The 20732-nt window shown below is 47.9% G+C and overlaps 1 protein-coding gene across 6 annotated transcripts in view; it reads right to left on the bottom strand.

Annotated features, from left to right (window-relative positions):
* Positions 1-19594, bottom strand: part of cenpe (centromere protein E) — a 187293-nt gene extending 167699 nt beyond the window's left edge. For all 6 annotated transcript variants that reach the window (XM_038804475.1, XM_038804476.1, XM_038804481.1 and 3 more), the window contains exons 1-4: positions 19342-19594; positions 8316-8419; positions 7695-7784; positions 6763-6881 (exon numbers count right to left, since the gene is read on the bottom strand). In XM_038804475.1, the coding sequence (XP_038660403.1) occupies positions 6763-6881; positions 7695-7784; positions 8316-8419; positions 19342-19397 (369 nt within the window). In that variant the 5' untranslated portion in view covers positions 19398-19594. The remainder of the gene's footprint in view (positions 1-6762; positions 6882-7694; positions 7785-8315; positions 8420-19341) is intronic.
* Positions 19595-20732: the final 1138 nt, after the last annotated feature.

The following is a 20732-nucleotide window of genomic DNA, read 5'->3' as shown; positions in this document are numbered from 1 at the left end:
TTTGACTGCTAGATAGTTGTACAATTCCCTTCACTGGCTTCTGTTCCTTCTTAGTATCTCTGTTCAGTGTTGTTACCTCAAAAGGATCTAGGCTCATTGCACACTGAATGGGTGACCCATTGCACGCAGTTAGTGGGTCTATTGTAGGTTGGATCATTTGACTTCCACTGATCCAGATTCTTGTGCTTCAAGATTCTGACTAGCAGGATCATTATGCTTGCTCCCACATTGATTGTGAGGGAGTGGTTTGTCACTTTTCTCAGAACATGTGGTGTCCTGAGCAATAAAAGTTTCCAACCGATAAAAATTTCTGACATGCTCTGTTGTTTCTGCCAGTCGCTGCACTTACTTGTTTGGTTGTATCTTACTGTGCTCTCAGCTCCCGAAACAGATTTCCTACATACAGAAACCCAATGTCCTTCTACACTGCATAATTTACAAAGATCTTTGCAGTTGCTTGCTGTGTCCTGGCTACTGCATCAGTACTGGTACTTGTGCCTTAAAGTTTGCAGTGTTGCTGTCCAGCTACAACGGCTTCATATTTTCTGCTATCTAGTAACAGGCTATCAATATAGGACCTTTCTTTTCCTTCAAGAGATCGGTTTGAAATGCTTCAATTAGCATTGACGTCATAACCAGCTCCATTATTTGTTCAGGCAGCTCTTATCACAGTCCTACTTCTTGTCCTTAATACAACACCTGCTGCCGAACTGATTAACTAATTCTTGTTCCTGTGGTCTGCAAGTCATCAGCTCTAAACAATGTATTCTAACGTTCACCTTTACACAAAGCTGATCTTCCAGCATGTTCCACGGCTTATCAGGATCCTTCTGGGCTTCCTCACAGGTGTAAAGTGATGAATGTGTAATCCCTCATTTGCAGTGGTTATCTTTATTTTCACCACTTGTTTACCCAGTTCGGTGATGGATAAATGTAAAAGGCCTAGCTCCATCCTTCAGTTAGGACAGGACATCTGCAGCCTTCCAATTCATGCTGGGGAAATTATTGGTCACCTTCTTGAAGTTCCCTGTCTATTACGAATACTGTTTGTGTAGGCAATTTGTAGTTTCTCTACTCCATGGGGAGATTTAGCATTGCAGGTGCTTGGTATATTTGTTTTGCTTTTGCATTGCAATGGCACCCAAGGATGTGACAATGGCCCTGGAGCTTGCACTGTCCGATTCAAAATTGACTGCCAGATTCATCAATGATCCACTACCCCACAAATCAGGTCATTGATGGAACCATGTAGAACACTGCATGTAGAAGGGCTCTACCTCCCCGTGTCTTCGATGCATACACAGCCTTTATACAGCACAAAATCTTGTCTATAGCTTTTCCTGTAATCCTCAAATCTTGATTTTGTTTAAGAGGAACCACTGCTGCTCACCAGTTTGTATTTCTATGTTTGCGTTACGCAAACTTACCAATCTCACACAGGACTGATAAACTAAACACAGGTTTGGTTATTTGAAAGATAGTTACAGGCCTGCACAGCAGACAGATTTAGTATAAAGATTCAACAGCTACTGTTAAAAAAGGGATATACAGTTGCAAGTCCTTCACACCGCATGTTTCTTGCGCAACTAAAAAGGTCCTCTGAACAAGTCTGGTTACATCGTTTAATAATAATCTTTATTCGTCACAAGTAGGCTTACATTAACACTGCAATGAAGTTACTGTGAAAATCCTCTAGTCGCCACACTACAGCACCTGTTAGGGTACACAGCAGGAGAATTCAGAATGTCTAATTCACCGAACAAGCACATCTTTCAGGACTGGCGAGAGGAAACTGGAGCACCCCAGAGGAAACCCATGCAGACACAAGGAGAACGTGCAGACTCCGCAGTGACCCAAGCCGGGAATCGAACCTGGGTCCCTGCCGCTGTGAAGCAACAGTGCTAACCACCATGTTATTGTGTTTACATCCTGCTTACTTACTCATTGGCATATTATTTCATAGTGATATCACAATGGTTAGCATTGACTCACACTAGATTCAAAGCATGCTTGTTTTTGTTCTGATTGCCTTCAAAACAGTTTGCTTTAAAGACAAGTTTCCCATAATAATCCAAGGATGTTTCTATCAATGACCTACACAAGATGATCGCTTCATTTATTGATATACATGAGCGTGGTGAACATTTTTACCGACACAAGTAATTTCCATGTAACCTAATGGATGGATAGGGTTGATAATGTTGATCAAAGATGGTTCAGAATGAAAAAGATGGAGAAACAAGATGAAATCTAAACATTTGAGAATTAGGAAGTAATTATTTCAGGCAAACCAATTTCCCAGGTATAATACATAACGTATAATGAAATACAAAATATAAAAGGTTTCTGATGAATGGTCAACACAAGAGACTAGCGGGGGAGGGTGGACTGGTTGATGGGCACTATGGAGGAGGGGCAGTCCCACGTTGGGAGGAGCCGAAAGTAGGGCGGGAGCCACCGGGGTCAGCAGAAGATAGCTGGCTCACGGGAGTGCTGTAGAGGGGGGGGCGCGGCTAGGAGGGGTCCTAGCCTTTGGGGGGGGGGGGGGGGGTTACCGGGTTGCTGCTGAAACGGTCAGGAAGGAGCTGGAGGACGCAGGGGGTGCTGGAAGGGGGGAGGTGCCGCCGTGGGAAATTGGCAGAGCGTGGGACGCTGGCCGGGGGTGGGCAAGGGGTGGGGTATGGCTAATCGGCAGGGAGCCCTCGGATCCGGCTGATAACCTGGAATGTGAGGGGGCTGAATGGGCCGGTCAAAAGGGCCAGAGTAGTTGCGCACCTGAAGGGACTGAAGGCGGATGTGGCCATGCTCCAGGAGACACACCCGAGAGTGGTGGACCAGGTCCGGCTGAGAAAGGGGTGGGTGGGCCAGGTATTCCACTCAGGGCTGGACGAGAAGAGTAAGGGGGTGGCGATCCTGGTGGGGAAGAAGGTGTCGTTTGAGGCGTTGAAGGTGGTGGCTGACAGTGGCGGGAGGTACGCGATGGTGAGTGGCAAGCTGCAGGGGGAGCGGGTAGTGTTGGTGAATGTTTATGCCCCAAATTGGGACGATGCGGGGTTCATGCGGCGTATGCTGGGCCGCATTCCGGACCTGGAGGTGGGGGGGGCCTGATCATGGGGGGGGGGGGGGGGGGGAGACTTTAACACAGTACTGGATCCCCCATTGGATCGATCCAAGTCCCGGACGGGTAGGAGGTCGGCGGCGGCGAAGGTGTTGCGGTGATTTATGGACCAGATGGGGGGGTGTGGACCCTTGGAGGTTTGCGAGGCCAAGGGCCAGGGAATACTCGTTTTTCTCCCACGTACATAAGGCCTACTCGAGGATTGACTTTTTTGTCCTGAGCAGGGGGCTGGTGTCGAGGGTGGAGGAAGTGGAATACTCCGCCATTGCCATTTCGGATCATGCCCCGCACTGGATGGACCTCGGGCTGGGGGAAGAGAGGGACCAACGTCCGCTCTGGCGCATGGAGGTGGGGCTGCTGGCAGAGGAGGAGGTGGCCAGGAGGGTCCGGGGGTGTACTGAGAGTTACCTCGAGGCCATTGATAACGGGGAGGTTCGGGTGGGGACGGTCTGGGAGGCATTGAAGGCGGTGATATGGGGGGAATTGATCTCCATCCGAACCCATAGGGAGAGGGGGGAGCAGAGGGAAAGGGAAAGACTGATAGGGGAGATGGTGCAGGTGGATAGGAGATATGCGGAGGCCCCGGAGGACGGATTGCTGGGGGAGAGGCGTAGCCTACAGGCCAGATTTGACCTACTGACGGCCAGAAAGGCGGCAGCCCAGTGGAGGAAAGCACAGGGGGCGGTGTATGAACACGGGGAGAAGGCGAGCAGGATGCTGGCGCACCAGCTCCGGAAGCGAGACGCGGCCAGGGAGATTGGGGGAGTGAGGGATAGCGCAGGGAAGGTGGTGCGGAGGGGGGTTGAGGTGGGGTCTTCAGGGACTTTTATGGGGAACTGTACCAGTCTGAGCCCCCGGTGGAGGAGGGTGGAATGGGGCGCTTCCTGGACAGGTTGCGATTCCCAAGGGTGGAAGAGGAGCGGGTGGAGGGACTAGGGGCGCCGATCGAGCTGGAGGTGGTGGTCAAAGGGATAGGGAGCATGCAGTCGGGGAAGGCGCCAAGGCCGGACGGGTTTCCGGCGGAATTCTATAAAAAGTATTTTTACCCCTGTTGGTCCGGACCTTTAACGAGGCATGGGAAGGGGGGGCTTTGCCCCCAACTATGTCACGGGCGCTGATTTCCTTGATCCTGAAGCGGGACAAGGACCCTCTGCAGTGTGGGTCATATAGGCCTACTTCGTTGCTGAACGCCGATGCTAAGCTGCTGTCAAAGATCCTGGCCACTAGAATAGAGGATTGTGTGCCGGGGGTCATACATGAGGACCAGACGGGGTTTGTGAAGGGAAGGCAGCTGAATACAAATGTGCAAAGACTCCTCAATGTCATTATGATGCCGGCGGTGGAAGGGGAGGCGGAGATAGTGGTGGCGTTGGACGCGGAGAAGGCCTTCGATAGGGTGGAGTGGGAGTACTTGTGGGAGGTGTTGGAGAGGTTTGGGGAGGGGTTTATTCGGTGGGTGAGGCTGCTCTACGAGGCCCCGATGGCAAGTGTAGCCACGAATATGAGGAGGTCGGAGTACTTTCGGCTGCATCGGGGGACGAGACAGGGGTGCCCCCTGTCCCCCTTGCTCTTCGCGTTGGCAATTGAGCCCCTGGCCATGGCATTGAGGGAGTCAGGGAACTGGAGGGGCATGGTGCGGGGTGGGGAGGAGCATCGAGTGTCACTGTACGCGGACGACCTGCTGCTGTATGTGGTGGACCCGGTGGGGGGGGGGGGATGCCGGAGGTGATGAGGATCCTTGGGGAATTCGGGGGCTTCTCGGCGTATAAGCTGAACCTGGGCAAGAGCGAGGTGTTTGTGGTGCATCCGGGGGATCAAGAGGAGGGGATTGGTAGGCTCCCATTGAAGCAGGCAGGGAAGAGCTTCAGGTACCTAGGGGTCCAGGTGGCTGGGAGTTGGGGGGCCCTGCACAAGCTCAACCTCAAGGTTGGTGGAGCAGATGGAGGAGGAGTTTAAGAGGTGGGATATGTTACCGCGGTCACTGGCGGGGAGGGTGCAGTCCGTCAAGGTGACGGTGCTCCCGAGGTTTTTGTTCTTGTTCCAGTGCCTCCCCATCTTTATCCCAAAGGCCTTTTTCAGGAGGGTCAACAGCAGTATCACGGGATTTGTGTGGGCGCATGGGACTCCAAGGGTTCGAAGAGTGTTCCTGGAACGAGGCAGGGATATTGGGGGGGCTGGCGTTGCCCAACCTCTGTGGGTACTACTGGGCGGCCAACGCAGCGATGGTGCGTAAGTGGGTAATGGGCGAGGAGGGGGCAGCGTAGAAGAGGATGGAGGCGGCGTCTTGTGTGGGCACGAGCCTGGAAGCACTAGTAACGGCGCCGTTGCCGCTCCCTTCAACGAGGTATACCACAAGCCCGGTGGTGGCGGCTACCTTCAAAATCTGGGGGCAATGGAGACGGCACAGAGGAGAAATGGGGGGCTCAATGGAGGCCCCGATACGGGGGTTCGTCCCAGGGAGCATTGATGGCGGATTCCGGGGCTGGCACAGGGCAGGGGATAGGAGGTTGAGGGACCTGTTTGTGGAGGGGAGGTTCGCGAGCTTGGGGGAGTTAGAGGGGAAGTTTGGGCTCCCCCGGGGAACATGTTTCGGTACATGCAGGTTAGGGCGTTTGCCAGGCGGCAGGTGGAGGGGTTCCCCTTGCTGCCCCCAAGTGGGGTACGGGACAGGGTGCTCTCAGGGGTGTGGGTCGGAGGAGGGAGGATTTCAAACACATACCGGGTAATGCAGGAGGTAGACGAGGCCTCAGTGGAGGAACTGAAGGGGAAATGGGAAGAGGAGCTGGGTGAGGAGATTGAGGAGGAGACGTGGGCGGATGCCCTGGAAAGGGTGAATTCCTCCTCTTCCTGTGCGAGGCTTAGCCTCATACAGTTCAAGGTGCTGCATAGGGCCCACATGACTGGGACAAGGATGAGTAGGTTTTTCGGTGGCGAGGACAGGTGTGCTAGGTGCTCGGGGAGCCCAGCGAACCACGCCCATATGTTTTGGGTGTGCCCAGCGTTGGGGGAGTTTTGGAAGGGGGTAGCAAAGACGGTGTCGAGGGTGGTGGGATCCAGGGTCGAGCCAGGCTGGGGACTCGCAATTTTTGGGGTGGCAGTGGAGCCGGGAGTGCAGGAGGCGATAGAGGCCGGGGTCCTGGCCTTTGCGTCCCTAGTAGCCCGGCGGAGGATCTTGCTCCAGTGGAAGGATGCGAGGCCCCCAAGCGTGGAGGCCTGAATCTCGGATATGGCAGCCCTTTCTGGACTTCCTGGCAGAACGGTGTGGGGGGTGGGGGGGGGGGGGGGGGGGGGGGGGGGGTAAGGGAGGGAGAACTGTACACATGGGTTTGTGGAGGGTGCTAGCTCTCTCCTTTGTTTTCTTTTCTCTGTCTATTGGTTTATGTTTTTCTTTTTTTTTTCCCTTTTGTTTGAAGTTGCTTTTGCAGCTGGGGGGCATTGTTTATGGGGGGTTACCGCGGGTGTACGTTAATAGAGTTATGATGTTTATATTTTGTAAAAACTTCAATAAAAATTATTTATTAAAAAAAACACAAGAGACTCCTGACAAGCAGAAAAGGCTCTATTTCCACAGTTCCAAGCTACAAACAATAATTCCAGGTTGCAACATCCTCACAGATAGTTAATGTTACTGAAATGTTACTTACATCATTAATAACACTAAACAAATTGCGGATTGCCAGAGGAATAAGACCAGGAGCAACTGCATTTCCCATCATTGTGTAAGTCTTTCCAGATGAGGTTTGTCCATATGCAAATATGGTGCCTGTTAAACAAAAAAATTCAATTTAACACCCAACACTGAAGAGCATCAAAACTGCCCTCTGCATGACAGGTTGCTCTCAGTAGAAATGCTAATGTTCATCATTTACCCCACTTACTGAAAGTTTTACCAATTGTAAAAGCCCTGTTGGCAAATATATGGCCTATAATACAAATATAATAACATCCTAATATAAATGCAATAACATCCCTTTAACTGGACTCCATCACATGGCTGTGGGCCAATTTAGCTCAATGGGTTGGACAGCTGGTTTATGGTGCGGAGCCAGGCCAGCAGCGGGGGTTCAATTCCTGAACCGGCTGAGTTTATTCATGAAGGCCTTGGTTTCTCAGCCTTGCCCCACACCAGAGTGATCCTCAGGTTAAACCACCTCAGCTCTCCCCCTCAAAAGAGGAAAGCAGCCTATGGTCATTTGGGACTATGCCAACTTTCATTTTATTTTCATCAAGCTCATGGCTATCTTTGTGGTCAAATTTATAATACCAGAAGATATTTAATCCAGAACCTTAAATCAAGTGAAATGGTTATATTTCAGTAGCTCCCGTTAGTTAGACAAAAATGGAGTTAGAGATGGAGCTAGATTCTCTGCCCCGCCGCGCCACATTTCAGGTTCACCCCGCCAGCGGGATGCTTCGTTACGCCAACTGGTCAATGGGGTTTCCCATTGTGGGGCAGCCCCACGCCGTCGGGAAATCCCAAGGCTCCCGGCAAAACAGAGCATCCCACTGGCAGAGAATCCAGCTGAATGTCAACTTTTTTTCCCCCTTGACTTATTATAAAATTGAGCATACTCACCATTATAGCCTTGGGTAATAGAGCGCACAATAGAGTGTGCGACTTCATTGTAAAGTGTTGCTGTTGTCTCTTTCGCATGGAATACACGATCTAAAACAAAATAATTCAGTACAGAAGATAGTCAACTAAGCACCAATTAAGTCTGCTTGCTCTGTAGCGTGTTTCAAGTGAAATCAACCAACTGGGGAATCAAACAATGTAGCTGTCACTCTCAATCGCACTACAAAAGTTTCATCAATGGATGTCAGCTTAGTCTGGCCTCATTGATAGCAGGCCTAATCGATGTAACAAATAGCAAGTAGGCAGGGATGCAAGAGGTACTGTTGTGCACAGTAGTGTCCAAGATTTGGTGAGATAGCAATCACAGGTACAGAGATACCAACATTCCTTGGTTCATCCATTTAGTGCCCGTTTCGGTTAATTGCCCCAACTTGTCCTATTATTCTCTTTTCCAAAATAGAACCACAGTTAATCGTTAACAAACACACACTCTGAAAAACCTGTCAGGAACAACTACTGGCTCAGTGTTTAGATTCACTGATGACACAATCAAAAAAAGATAGAACTGCTACCAATTAAACCTATTAAAAAAGGAGTCGAACTAAAATTCTCAGAACTTACCAAAGTTGAATGACCTAGTTCCAGAAATCTGGGAAATAGTTTGGCTGTCCGCTTTCCAATGAATCGGAGGGTCATCAGCAGATCCTCCTTGCAAAGATTTCTCTCTGGTAGAAACAATTTCTTCAGTCATTTTTTACATTTTAAGATACATAAATTTAATCTGTATTTCTCACTAATACTTTATCCATAGAGTTTATTGTAATAAATAGCAAGAACATATTTTAACCAGTAATGATTGGCCTTCAATTTTGTTGTTCTGTACATCTGTTTTCTAGTTCTCTCTCCATTTTCACTTCAAACATTTTCTATCTGCTTCCCATTCTCTGGTACAAACACTTAAGTTCTACACCTCCTAATTGTCAAATTTGTCAAAGTAGACACTCAACTAAAATCTGTTGAGTCTGAGACAAAGACTGGGAAGGAAAAGGCCACCAACGATTGACATAAATATAGCTTTTTCCCGTCACTAAAATCCTGAACTTGACATTCATAACAAGAACAAAGGAAAATCATGTCTCTCCTGTTCCAAAAGCACCATATCAGGTAGGCCTGCTTCTTGCTGTAGAGTGTTCTGGTTTATGTCTCAGGCTTCTGATTCCCAGGCTTCCACGTTATTCTGAAGTATCACAGCAGAACATGGGCTGGAAAGTAGATGAACATTTTCTGCACACAGTGGCAATTAAATGTATTTTCATCCATAAAACGTAAGTGAAGAGGCAAGTGCAATTAGGGAGGCAAATGATATGTTGTCCTTCATTGAAAGAGGATTTGAGCTCAGGAGTAAGGGTGTCTTAATGCAGTTATACAGGGCCTTGGTAAGACCACACCTGGAGTATTGCGTGCAGTTTGGTCTCCCTACCCAAGAGAGGCTATATTTGCCATCAAGGGAGTGTAGCAGAGGTTCCATGGGCTGATACCAGAGTTGGCAGGACTGTCCTACGAGGAGCGATTGGTTCGACTGAGCCGGTATTCATTATTAAAGATTATTATTAGAGTTTTGAAGGACAAGAGGAGATCTGATTGAAACGGAGAAAATTCTAACAGGGCTGGACAGACTAGATGCAGGGAGGATATTTCCCTGGTTGGGAAATTTAGAATCGGGGATACAGTCTCAGGACAAAGGCTAGACAGTTTAGATCCGAGATTAGGAAAGATTCCTTCACTTTAGTGGGTGGTGAACCTGCGGAATGGTCTACCACAGAAGGCTGTGGAGGCCAAGTCACTGAATATATTCAAGAAAAAGAGAAGAGATTTCTTTTAGATTTTAATGTCATCAAGGGGTATGGGCAGAAAGTGGGAATATGTCGTGATCTTATTGAATGACTGGGCAGGTTCAAAGGGGCAAATGGCCTGTTCCTGTTTTCAACGTAAAATAGTTTCCGCTAATTTAATGATTGTATCTAACTCATGGTTAAACACAGTTAGGTTCTGAATCGGGGAGTCTGCAAACCTTCTCAGAGCCTGCGGAAAAGTTTTGAAAGGATCCACCAAAAATAGCAAGAGGATGTGTACCAATCTACAAAAATAGCAAGAGGATGACATGCCAATCAGAATCAGCTTTGGGAAAGCAGGGGCCAAGATGCCTTTTTACTTAAGGGATACCATCCAATGAACTGATTTGGAGTGTGCCAGTGTTTGCATGTATTTTAACTGAAGTACAAAGATATAGATAAAAAGCCAGCCAGTTTGTGTATGAAGCAGTGATGGCAGTTGTTGTTTGGTTACAGCAAACCCCATCACACGCGAGGAAGGAGATTAAACCACTGAAGCTTTGCCAGACTATAATAATAATCTTTATTAATGTCACAAGTAGGCTTACAGTAACACTGCAATGAAGTTACTGTGAAAATTCTCTAGCCGCCACACTCCGGCACCTGTTCGGGTACACCGAGGGAGAATACAGAATGTTCAATTCACCGAACAAGCCTGTCTGTTGGGACCAGAGCACCCAGAGGAAACCCACACAGGCACGGGCAAACGTGCAGACTTTGCACAGAGTGACCCAAGCCAGGAATCAAATCCGGGTCCTTGGAGCTGTGAAGCAACTGTACTAACCACTGTGCTACTAACAGCAGAGAATTGGAATGAGAGGCTGTGACATAAAGCTTCATCTCCTTTCACTAGTAGTATGATGACATACGATGAGAAAGGTGTCCATTTTCTTCACGTTTAATTTCTCCTTAGTTCCACCCATGTGTCTGGTTTCTCTATATTTTAGCACATACAAAATAAAAATCAGAAATAACTTGCAAAAAGATCGTCTGGTCAGTCAGAATGTGAGAAAATAAAGAAATGCAACCAAGACAGGGAAAGAGTGGAGGATAGTAATAGAGCTGCAAATAAAACAAAAATATATTTTTATACACAAGAAAATACTTGCAGGAACAGGGATACATGGAAACTAGGAGAAGTAGGCCATTCAGCTCTTCGAACCTGATCCGCCAATCAATATGATCATGGCCATATTGGGGGAGTGGGGGGACTGACATTTTAATATGACAGGATAGTTCAGAAGCAAAAGGATTTGGAAACCTTGGTCTATGAAAAAAAATAATGTATGCACAGTAAGTTTAAAATAGTTTTGTTATCTTGGGGTGAAAATGTTGTATAAAATTGTTCCACATGACATTCCAGTGACTTACTGCCTCTAACCACGTCCCAAATCATCTATTTCCCAATTATTTACATATTCTTACACAAACTCAACAGCACGTCCGTCAGCCCATCTTTATATTTACTCCTTTTCTGTAACTGACAGGTCAAAAAATGTTTTTATTTTTAAAAAACGAATGCAGCACATTTCTGCCAGGGCTACTCAACACTAGATGTCATTACAGCCTTAATCTAAACATGGATGAAAGAGCTGAATTCCAGAGATGCAAGTGACAAAATTATATCAAAGAGCCTGGAACGTTGAACTCACTGGGAATTAGGGGAAACTCTCCAGTGGCATGAGTCACATCGAGTGTAAAAGAAGATGGTCATGGTGGTTGGATATCAATCCAGGACACTGATGCAGAATCCTTTAGCACAATGTCATAGGTCCAGCCATGTTTGGGCTGCTTCATCAATGACCGCCCCAGCAGATGTTCACTTAACGGCAGAGATTTCAGTCCCATTTGCAGCTCTTCTGCTAATGAATCAGTCCATGCACACATCAGGATCTAGACAACATTTAGGCTTGGGCTGATAATTGAAAAGCAATATTCACTCCACACAAGTACCAGGCAAGACAATCTCCAAGACAGCCCAACTGTTTCCTCTTGACTTGCAAAGGATCAGCATCACCAAATTCCCCAACATCATCCTAAGGATGACGACAGACCAGAACCTTAAATGGAACTTCGGGTGGAAACCAACATAGATCACCCGCTTGGCACTTCCAGCTGAAGATAGTTGCAAATGCTTCAGTCTTTTTTTCCCACCGGAGCGCTGGGCTTCTCATCATTCAGAATTTAAACATATACAAAGTTAATTATTTCAGTTAGTTGTTTATTTATTCACCAGCAGAACTGTGATGTTGGAGGCCTGCACAGCTTTGATCCGATCGATTGTTTGCAAGATCACCTTCTCTGCCTATCACAAGCTGCTTGGCATGCAAAGTCCAATGTTGGGTTGACACCTCATTTTTAGATATGCCTGGTGCATCGCCAGGTATGCTCTCCTGTCTTTTTCATTGAACCAGGATTGATCCAGCAGTTTAATGGCAGTGGCAGAGTTTGAGATATGCTGAACCAAGAGGTTACAGATCTTGATGAATTTAATTCTACTGTTGCTGATGCCACAGCACCTCTGATCACCTAGTTTTGAGTTGATAGTTCTATCCCATTTTGCACAGTGAGAATGCCTCACCTGAGGATATCCTCAATGCGAACACAAGACTTTGTTTCCACAAGGACTGTGCAGTGGTCACTCCTACTAACACCCTAATGGACAGTGACCAGATTAGCACGGTTGAGGTAATAATAATAATCTTTATTGTCACAAGTAAGCTTACATTAACACTGCAATGAAGTTAGTGAAAAGCTCGTAGTTGCCACATTCCGGCGCCTATTCCGTTACACAGAGGGAGAATTCAGAATTTTCAGCTGCTACGGGAATTGAACCAGCGCTGTTGGCTTTGTTCTGCATCACAAACCAGCTGTCTAGCCCACTGAGCTAAACCAGAGGTCAAGTTGCTTTTCCACCTTATTGGAGGGGAAGGGTTCAAATGAGAAAAAGCACAAGGCAATAGTTCAGGGTAGAGATACAGGTAATGGTAACCAGAGTGCAAAAGGACAGAGCACAAACATAAAAGTGCGCCAGCAAATATGGTCAGAGTAAGGAACAATGGCTGTAGACTAACGGAAGGATTTGATTATAAGGAGGTTTAGAAATACAAAAAATAAAAGTTGAAGCAAATGGAATGTATATATGGATAAAGGCAAGCAGAGTGGAATGGGAAGGAACAGAGTTTAACAGGGAATAGTTTCAAATTTGAAGGCACTCTGTATGCATGGAACCTAAGATAGTCAAACTAGGGACATGAATAGAGATAAATGGTTTTGATCCAACTGTCATTATAAAGACATAGTTTCAAGGTGACCAATGTTGAGAAATAGATAATCCAGGGTGCACAATATTTCAAAACGACATACAGAGTGGAAAAACAAGGGCAGTAGCCTTGGGGATAAAGGATGGCATAGGACATTGGTGAAAAAGGATCTTGGCTCAGAAAAAGTCACAAAGTAGAATCAGTATAGGTGGAGATTAGCAAGAGTCAGAAAACATTGGTGGGCGAAGCTTACAGGCTTGCTAAATAGGTATACCATTGGACAGAAAAAAAAAAAGATTGTTTTATGGGGGACTTGAATTTTCACATACACCAATCAAATTGCCAATGATAGCCTGGAAGAAGAACTTGTAGAACATTTTGGAGTTTCCTAGACGACAACAGTGCATTGTGACAAAATGGGAATAATCTAGATTAGATTTAATAATGTGCAGTGAGGCAGGGTTAAATTTGTAATATCATAGTAAAAGATCCACTGGGAGATAGGTATATTACAATTGAATTGCACATTAAGTTTGAAAACAACATCCCGCACTGGAGGCTAGATGTGGGACTTTTAGCTGACGAAGGAGTGTGCGAGCGGCTGAGGAAATGTATTCAGAACTACCTGCAGGTCAACGACACGGGGTAAATTTCAGCAGCGGTGGTCTGGGAAGCATTGAAGGTGGTGGTTAGAGGGGAGCTGATCTCGATACGGGCCCACAGGGAGAAGGTAGACAGGGCAGAGACAGACCGACTGGTAAAGGAGATACTAAAGATCAACAGGAGGTATGCGGATACCCAGGAGGCAGGGTTTTTAAGGGAGCGGCGGAGGCTACAGGCGGAGTTTGGCTTGTTAACCACAGAGCAGCTGAGAAATGCGAGGGGAGCGATCTATGAGCATGGAGAGAAGGCCAGCAGAATGCTTGCACAGCAACTTAGAAAGAGGGAGGCAGCCAGGGAGATAGGAAAGTAAAGGATGGAGATGGGAACCTGGTTGGGGATTCAACAGGGGTGAATAAGGCGTTTTACAGGAGGCTGTGTGGGTCGGAACCCCCACCTGGGCCAGAGGAGATGAGGAACTTCTTAGGGGGACTGAGTTTCACAAAGGTTGACGGGGAGCTGGTAGAAGGGCTGGAAGAGATAGTGGAGAGTCTGAAGACCATGCAGTCGGGTAAAGCCCCAGAGCCAGACGGGTACCCAGTGGAGTTCAATAAAAAGTTCTCTGGGATATTGGGACCATTGTTGATGAGGATGTTCAATGAGGCAAGGGAGAGAAAGAGGTGCCCCCGACGATGTCACAGGCCACGATTTTGCTGATCCTGAAGCGGACAAGAACCTGGAGCTGTGTGGGTCCTACAGGCCGATATCCTTGTTGAATGTGGACGCCAAACTGCTGGCCAAAATTTTGTCCTCCAGGATTGAGGATTGTGTTCCAGACGTTATTGGGGAGGACCAGACGTTATTGGGGAGGACCAGACGGGGTTTGTTAAGGGTAGGCAGTTGGTGGCCAATACAAGGCGGCTATTAAACGTGATCATGATGCCTCTGGAAGGTAGGGAGGTGGAGGTAGTGGTCGCAATGGACGCAGAGAAGGCTTTTGATTGGGTAGAATGGGAATATCTGTGGGAGGTACTGGGACAGTTCTGATTTGGGCGGGGCTTTATTGACTGGGTCAGGTTGCTGTATCAGACTCCTGTGGCAAGCATACGGACAAATAGGACAACATCGGACTACTTTAGACTGCACCGGGGGACGAGACAGGGATGCCCCCTCTCTTCACTGCTGTTTGCGCTGGCTATAGAGCCGCTGGCAATTGCTCGGAGAGCCTCAAAGGGCTGGTCCGGGGAAGTTGGGGGGGTGGAGCCCAAAGACTCGCTTTATGCAGTCGACCTGCTTCTGTATGTATCGGACCCAATAGAGGGGATGGAAGAAATCATGAGGATTCTAGGGGAATTTGGCCGGTTTTCAGAGTAAAAGCTAAATATGGGGAAAAGTGAGATGTTTGCTGTCCAGGCGAGGGGTCAGGAGAGGTGATTGGGGGAGCTGCCATTTAGATTTGTTGGGGGAAGCTTTAGGTATCTAGGCATATATGTGGCGCGGGAATGGGACCGGCTGCATAAATCAAATCTGGCCCAACTAGTAGCCCAAATGAAGGATGATTAGCTGGGAGGGTGCAGATGGTGAAGATGACAGTCCTCCCGAGATTCCTGTTTGTATTTCAGTGTCTCCCCATTTTTATTCCGCGGTCCTTTTTTAAACGGGTCAACAAAGTGATCACTGGCTTTGTTTGGGCGGGCAAGACCCCGAGAGTAAGTGGGTTGGGGTTGGGGGGGGTCAGCATGGGAGCGTATGGAGGCGGCTTCATGCAAGGGCACCAGTCTCGGGGCGTTGGTAACAGCGCCTCTGCCGTTCCCGTCGGCATGGAACGCCACCAGCCCCATGATGGTCGCGGCCCTGAGAGTCTGGGGGCAATGGAGGAGACATGTGGAAGCAGATGGAACATCGGTCTGGTCCCCAATCTCTAATAATCACCGGTTTGCCCCGGGAAGTAAGGATGGGGGGGGTTCCAGATATGGCGGAGAGCAGGGATTGAGAAAATGGGGATATGTTTATAGAGGGGAGCTTTTTGAGTATGAGGGAGCTGGAGGAGTAGTTTGGATTGGCATGGGGAATCAAATTCAGGTATCTGCAGGTGCGGGACTTCCAACGGAGACAGGTGTCAAATTTCCCGCTCTTGCCACCAAGGGGGAATTCAGGACAGGGTAGTTTCTAGAGGGTGGGTAGGAGAGGAGAGCATTTCTGACATTTACAAGGAACTTATGGAGTCAGAGGAGACGCAGACCGAGGAGCTGAAGCACAAATGGGAGGAGAGATAGAGGATGGTCTATGGGCAGACGCGTTGAGTAGAGTCAATGTGTCCACAACATGTGCCAGACTCAGCCTGATACAATTCAAGGTCATTCACTGGGCTCACATGACAGCGGCCCAGATGAGCAAATGCTTTGGGGTGGAAGACAGCTATGCAAAGTGTGCGGGAGGACCAGCGAACCATGTCCATATGTTCTGGACATGTCCTTGCTTAGGGGATTTTGGCAGGGGTTTGCAGATGTCATGTGCATGGTGTTAAAAACAAGGGTGGCACCGAGTCCAGAGGTGGTGATTTTCAGGGTGTTGCAGGATCCGGGAATCCAGGAGGAGAAAGAGGCAGACGTTCTGGCCTTTGCTTCCCTGATCGCTCGGCGACCAATACTCTTAGCTTGGAGGGACTTAAAGCCCCCGAAGTCGGAGACCTGGCTATCGGAATTGGCTAGTTTTCTCTGTTTGGAGAAAATTAAGTTCGACATGAGAGGGTCAATGTTAGGGCTCGCCCGGAGGTGGCAACCGTTCGTCGACTTCTTTGCGGAAAATTAATCGTCAGCAGAAAAGGGGGGGGGGGGGGGGGGGGGGGGGGGCGGTGGTAGTTTACCTTAGGGTACGGTGTTAATAAAAGGTTGGGACCTGTAAGGGAGGGAGACGGATTTTGCACTATGTTTATAGATTAATGAACGTGGTTTATTTTGTTGCTGTTGTAATACCAAAAATACCTCAATAAAATGTTTATTTAAAAAAAAGTTTGAAAACAACATACTCCAATCACAAAGCCAAGTACATAGACACAAGAGGAGAGCTGGCTAATGCTGCTTGGGTAACTAAAGTAAGTGTATGATGGCAATTTAAAAAAACATGTTTTGATTGGAACGAGTTAACATGGTTTTACAAAAAGGGAAATCCTGTTTGACAGTTTGTTTTTGAGAATACTACTAGCAAGGTATATAATTGGGAACTAGCTGATATACGATACTTGGATTTCAAAAAGTCATTCAATACATGTCCCACAATATTAATATCGATTAATATCAGGGGCTGCTTTAGCTCACTGGGCTAAATCGCTGGCTTTTAAAGCAGACCAAGGCAGGCCAGCAGCACGGTTCGATTCCCGTACCAGCCTCCCCGGACAGGCACCGGAATGTGGCGACTAGGGGCTTTTCACAGTAACTTCATTGAAGCCTACTCGTGACAATAAGCGATTTTCATTTCATTTTCATAAGGACTATGGAGTTGGGGATAATACATTAGCATAGCTACAGGATTGGTTGATGGAAGGTAACACGGTTGGAGATAAATGACGTTTGTTCCAAAATGACAGGCAGTAAATAGCGGTGTGTTGCAATCAGTGCTGGAGCATCAGCTATTTATAATCCACATTGGTGACGGAGACAAAACGCATTCACAAAGCCAGATGGGAATGAAAACTGTGAGGATGACACTGACAGGTTAAGTGAAAAGAACAAGTATGCTGTGGGGTCAGTGACTTTGCTCACAAAAATAGAAAAGCAGAAGTTTTTTTAGGAAAACAAGAAACTAAGTTGATGCTTGGGCTCAGGTAACATAAAAAGTTAGCATGCCGCGGTACAGCAAGCAATTAGGAAAGCAAATGTCATGTTGGCTTTTATTGCAAGGGAATTGAAGGCACGGTAGCAGTGGTTAGCACTGTTGCTTCACAGAGCATGGGTCCCAGGCTAGATTCCCAGCTTGGGTCACTGTCTGTGCAGAATCTGCACATTCTCCCAGTATTTGCGTGGGTTTCCTCCCACAAGTCCCGAAAGACGTGCCGTTAGGTGAATTGGACATTTGTGAATTCACCCTCGGTGCACCCGAACAGGCACCAGAATGTGGCGACCAGGGGCTTTTCACAGTAACTTCATTGCAGTGTTTATGTAAGCCTACTTGTGACAATAAAGATTATAATAGAGAAAAGTTGTTTGCCCTTGGTGGAGAATCTAAAACGCAGGAGGACAAACTCAGGGTAAGTGGCCAATCATTTAGAATGGAGATGAAGAGAACTTTCTCCACTCAAAGGGTTCTGTATCTTTGGAATTGTCAGCTTGGGGGGGTTATGGTGATGTGCCATTACATAGAACAGAACAGAACCGGCCCTTCGGCCCTCAATGTTGTGCTGAGCCTTGTCCAAAACCAAGATCAAGCTATCCCACTCCCTGTCATTCTGGTGTGCTCAATGTGCCTATCCAACAACCGTTTGAAAGTTCCTAAAGTGTCCGACTCCACTATCACAGCAGGCAGTCCATTCCACACCCTAACCACTCTCTGAGTAAAGAACCTACCTCGGACATCCCTCCTATAACTCCCACCCTGAATCTTATAGTTATGCCCCCTTGTAACAGCTACATCGACCTGAGGAGATAGTCTCTGAACGTCCACTCTATCTATCCCCCTCATCATCTTATAAACCTCCATTAAGTCGCCTCTCACCCTCCTCCGCTCCAAAGAGAAAAGCCCTAGCTCCCTCAATCTTTCCTCACAAGACCTATCCTGCAAACCAGGCAGCATCCTGGTAAATCTCCTTTGCACCCTTTCCAAGGGGCTGGTTTAGCACACTGGGCTAAATCACTGGCTTTTAAAGCAGACCAAGCAGGCCAGCAGCACAGTTCGATTCCCGTACCAGCCTCCCACCCTGAACGTCCACAGGGTGGATGTGGCGACTAGGGGCTCTTCACAGTAACTTCATTGAAGCCTACTCGTGACAATAAGCGATTTTCATTTTTCATTTCAATGCTTCCACATCCTTCCTATAGTGACTGAACATATTTGAAGCTGAGACAGACAGATCTTTGGACTCTTAGGGAGTCAATGGATATGGAGAGCAGGCAGGAAAGAGTTGAAGCCCAAAATCAGCCATGATCATAGTGAATAGCAAAACAAGCTCTCTAGTCTTTTTCTGTTCTTATTTCTGATTCTCTTATCCCCATTACCAACTCAAATACAGAGGTCATAGAATTCCTACATTGCAGGAGGTCATTCAGCCCATCATGTCTGCACTGACCCAGCAAAAGGGCACTTTATCCATGTCATCTACACCCTGTTCCCATAACCTAACCTGCAAATCCCTGGACACTAAGGGGCAATTTGCCACAGCCAATCCACCTAACCTACACATCGTTGGACTGTGGGAGGAAACCAGAGCAGGTAGAGGAAACCCACACAGACCTGGGGAAAGTGCAAACTTCACACAGTCACCCGAGGCCAGAATTGAACCTGGGTCCCTGGCACCGTGAGGCAGCAATGCTACCACTGTGCCCCCATGCCATCCAAATTATAGCAATACACACTACTCCCCAAGTAATATTCTGCCTTGACCACCTTGATGCAAAATTCCAGCCGTTGCTCGATATCAGACATACGAACGAATATCCTCCCCAACGTCTTGACATTCTTCACAAAAGAAAAATCGTTGTTCTCTCGGTGAGGTACACCAGTAATTTGTAACGGTTACCATAACCTCCTGGTCTTTACACTCAAGACCTCTAGTAACAAAGCCGAGGATCCCATTTGCATTTAATGCATTTGTTTTAACGATCTCCTCGGCTGTCCCCCACCTTCAAATATTCATTTGAGTTACTTATAAGCAACACGGATCGACCAAGCGTTCCCTACCTGTCGTTGAGTGGCCTCACCCGGACACACACTTGCACCGCGCCCTCCTCCGACATCCTCGCCCAAGACTGCAGCCGGCTGCCGTCAAACACTCTCACACCAGGGCGGCGGAGGCTCGGACTCCCGGTACCTCGGCTGCTGCGGGCCCCGCCAGTGTCTCTGCCGCTGCCCGAGTCTGTCCCTGTCCCGCTCTCTCCCCCCGCAGTCTTTCCGCCGCTCTCACGCGCTCTCCTGCCCGTCTCCTCCCCGCTGTTCAAATTCCGCCGCTTTCATCTCATTGGTCGATGCGCCGAACGTCTGTTAGTCCGGACTCTTCCACTGATGCGGGAGCGGAGGGGGGAATATTCATCAGCCGCCCCGCGGCTGCTCACAGTCCGACAGCGGGACCCAGTGACAAGCTACCAGCTAACTCCCCTTCCAGCTCTGAAATGAGCCATCCTCCAACTGAGGCGAGGAATTCACAAAATCCCAACAGTGCAGAAGGAGGCCATTCGGTCCATCGCGCGTCTGCGCCCTAAACCCACCTAACTGTCAACCTTTGGACACTAAGGGGCAATTTTAGCTTGGCCAATCCATTTAATCCACATGTCTGGGCTGTGGCAAGAAACCACAGCATCCGAAGGAAACCCATGGAGACAAGGGGAGAACATACAAACCAAACACAGTCATCCAAGGTGGGAATCGAACCTGGGTCCCTGGCCCGAACAGGCGCCGGGATGTGGTGACTAGGGGCTTTTCACAGTAACTTCATTTGAAGCCTACGCATGACAATAAGCGATTTTCATTTCATTTCATTCATTGTCAGGCAACAGCGCCAACCACTGTGCCACCGTGACGCTCCATACAACCAGTACGGGACTGAAGGAAGTTATTCGGCCCAATATCCGAAGTCTTTGGTCCCTGGCTGCCCAATAATTAGTCACCAGGTTTGTAAATTTAAACACAATTACTTGTTATTAGTAATAATTATAATGTAATATGCAGAAAACACAACTGGTTAACTGGTATCTTATTCCTAATCCCCCACTTTAACTTGCCCCCACCCTCTGCACACACACTCACACACACAAAGGACAGACACACATGGGAGGAGAGGGGCGAAAATAATAAGTAAAAGGAAAAAGAGTCTTTGTTTCAGATGGCTGTTTTTAAGCCGACCTTCCCTCAAAGTAAGCTTTCAGATCCAGATCTCTGTTTGGAGTCTGTAATGGTTTTCACTGCAGACTTATTCAGGTCTCTGCAGTTTCAGAAATACAGTAACTCACAGTGTTTCTGCAGAGAGGAAGAAAAGACGAGTAGGTCCTTCCCCGAGTGTCCAGGATTCAAACGCAACTTCCCCAGGCTCTCTGAAAATCAATCCACTCAGGCAGGAATTAATCACCACCTGTTAT

Source organism: Scyliorhinus canicula, chromosome 8 (assembly GCF_902713615.1).
Source record: "Scyliorhinus canicula chromosome 8, sScyCan1.1, whole genome shotgun sequence".
NCBI classification, from domain to species: domain Eukaryota; kingdom Metazoa; phylum Chordata; class Chondrichthyes; order Carcharhiniformes; family Scyliorhinidae; genus Scyliorhinus; species Scyliorhinus canicula.
The sequence above is the reverse complement of the archived record's forward strand: the minus strand, read 5'-3'. Positions and strand labels throughout refer to the sequence as shown.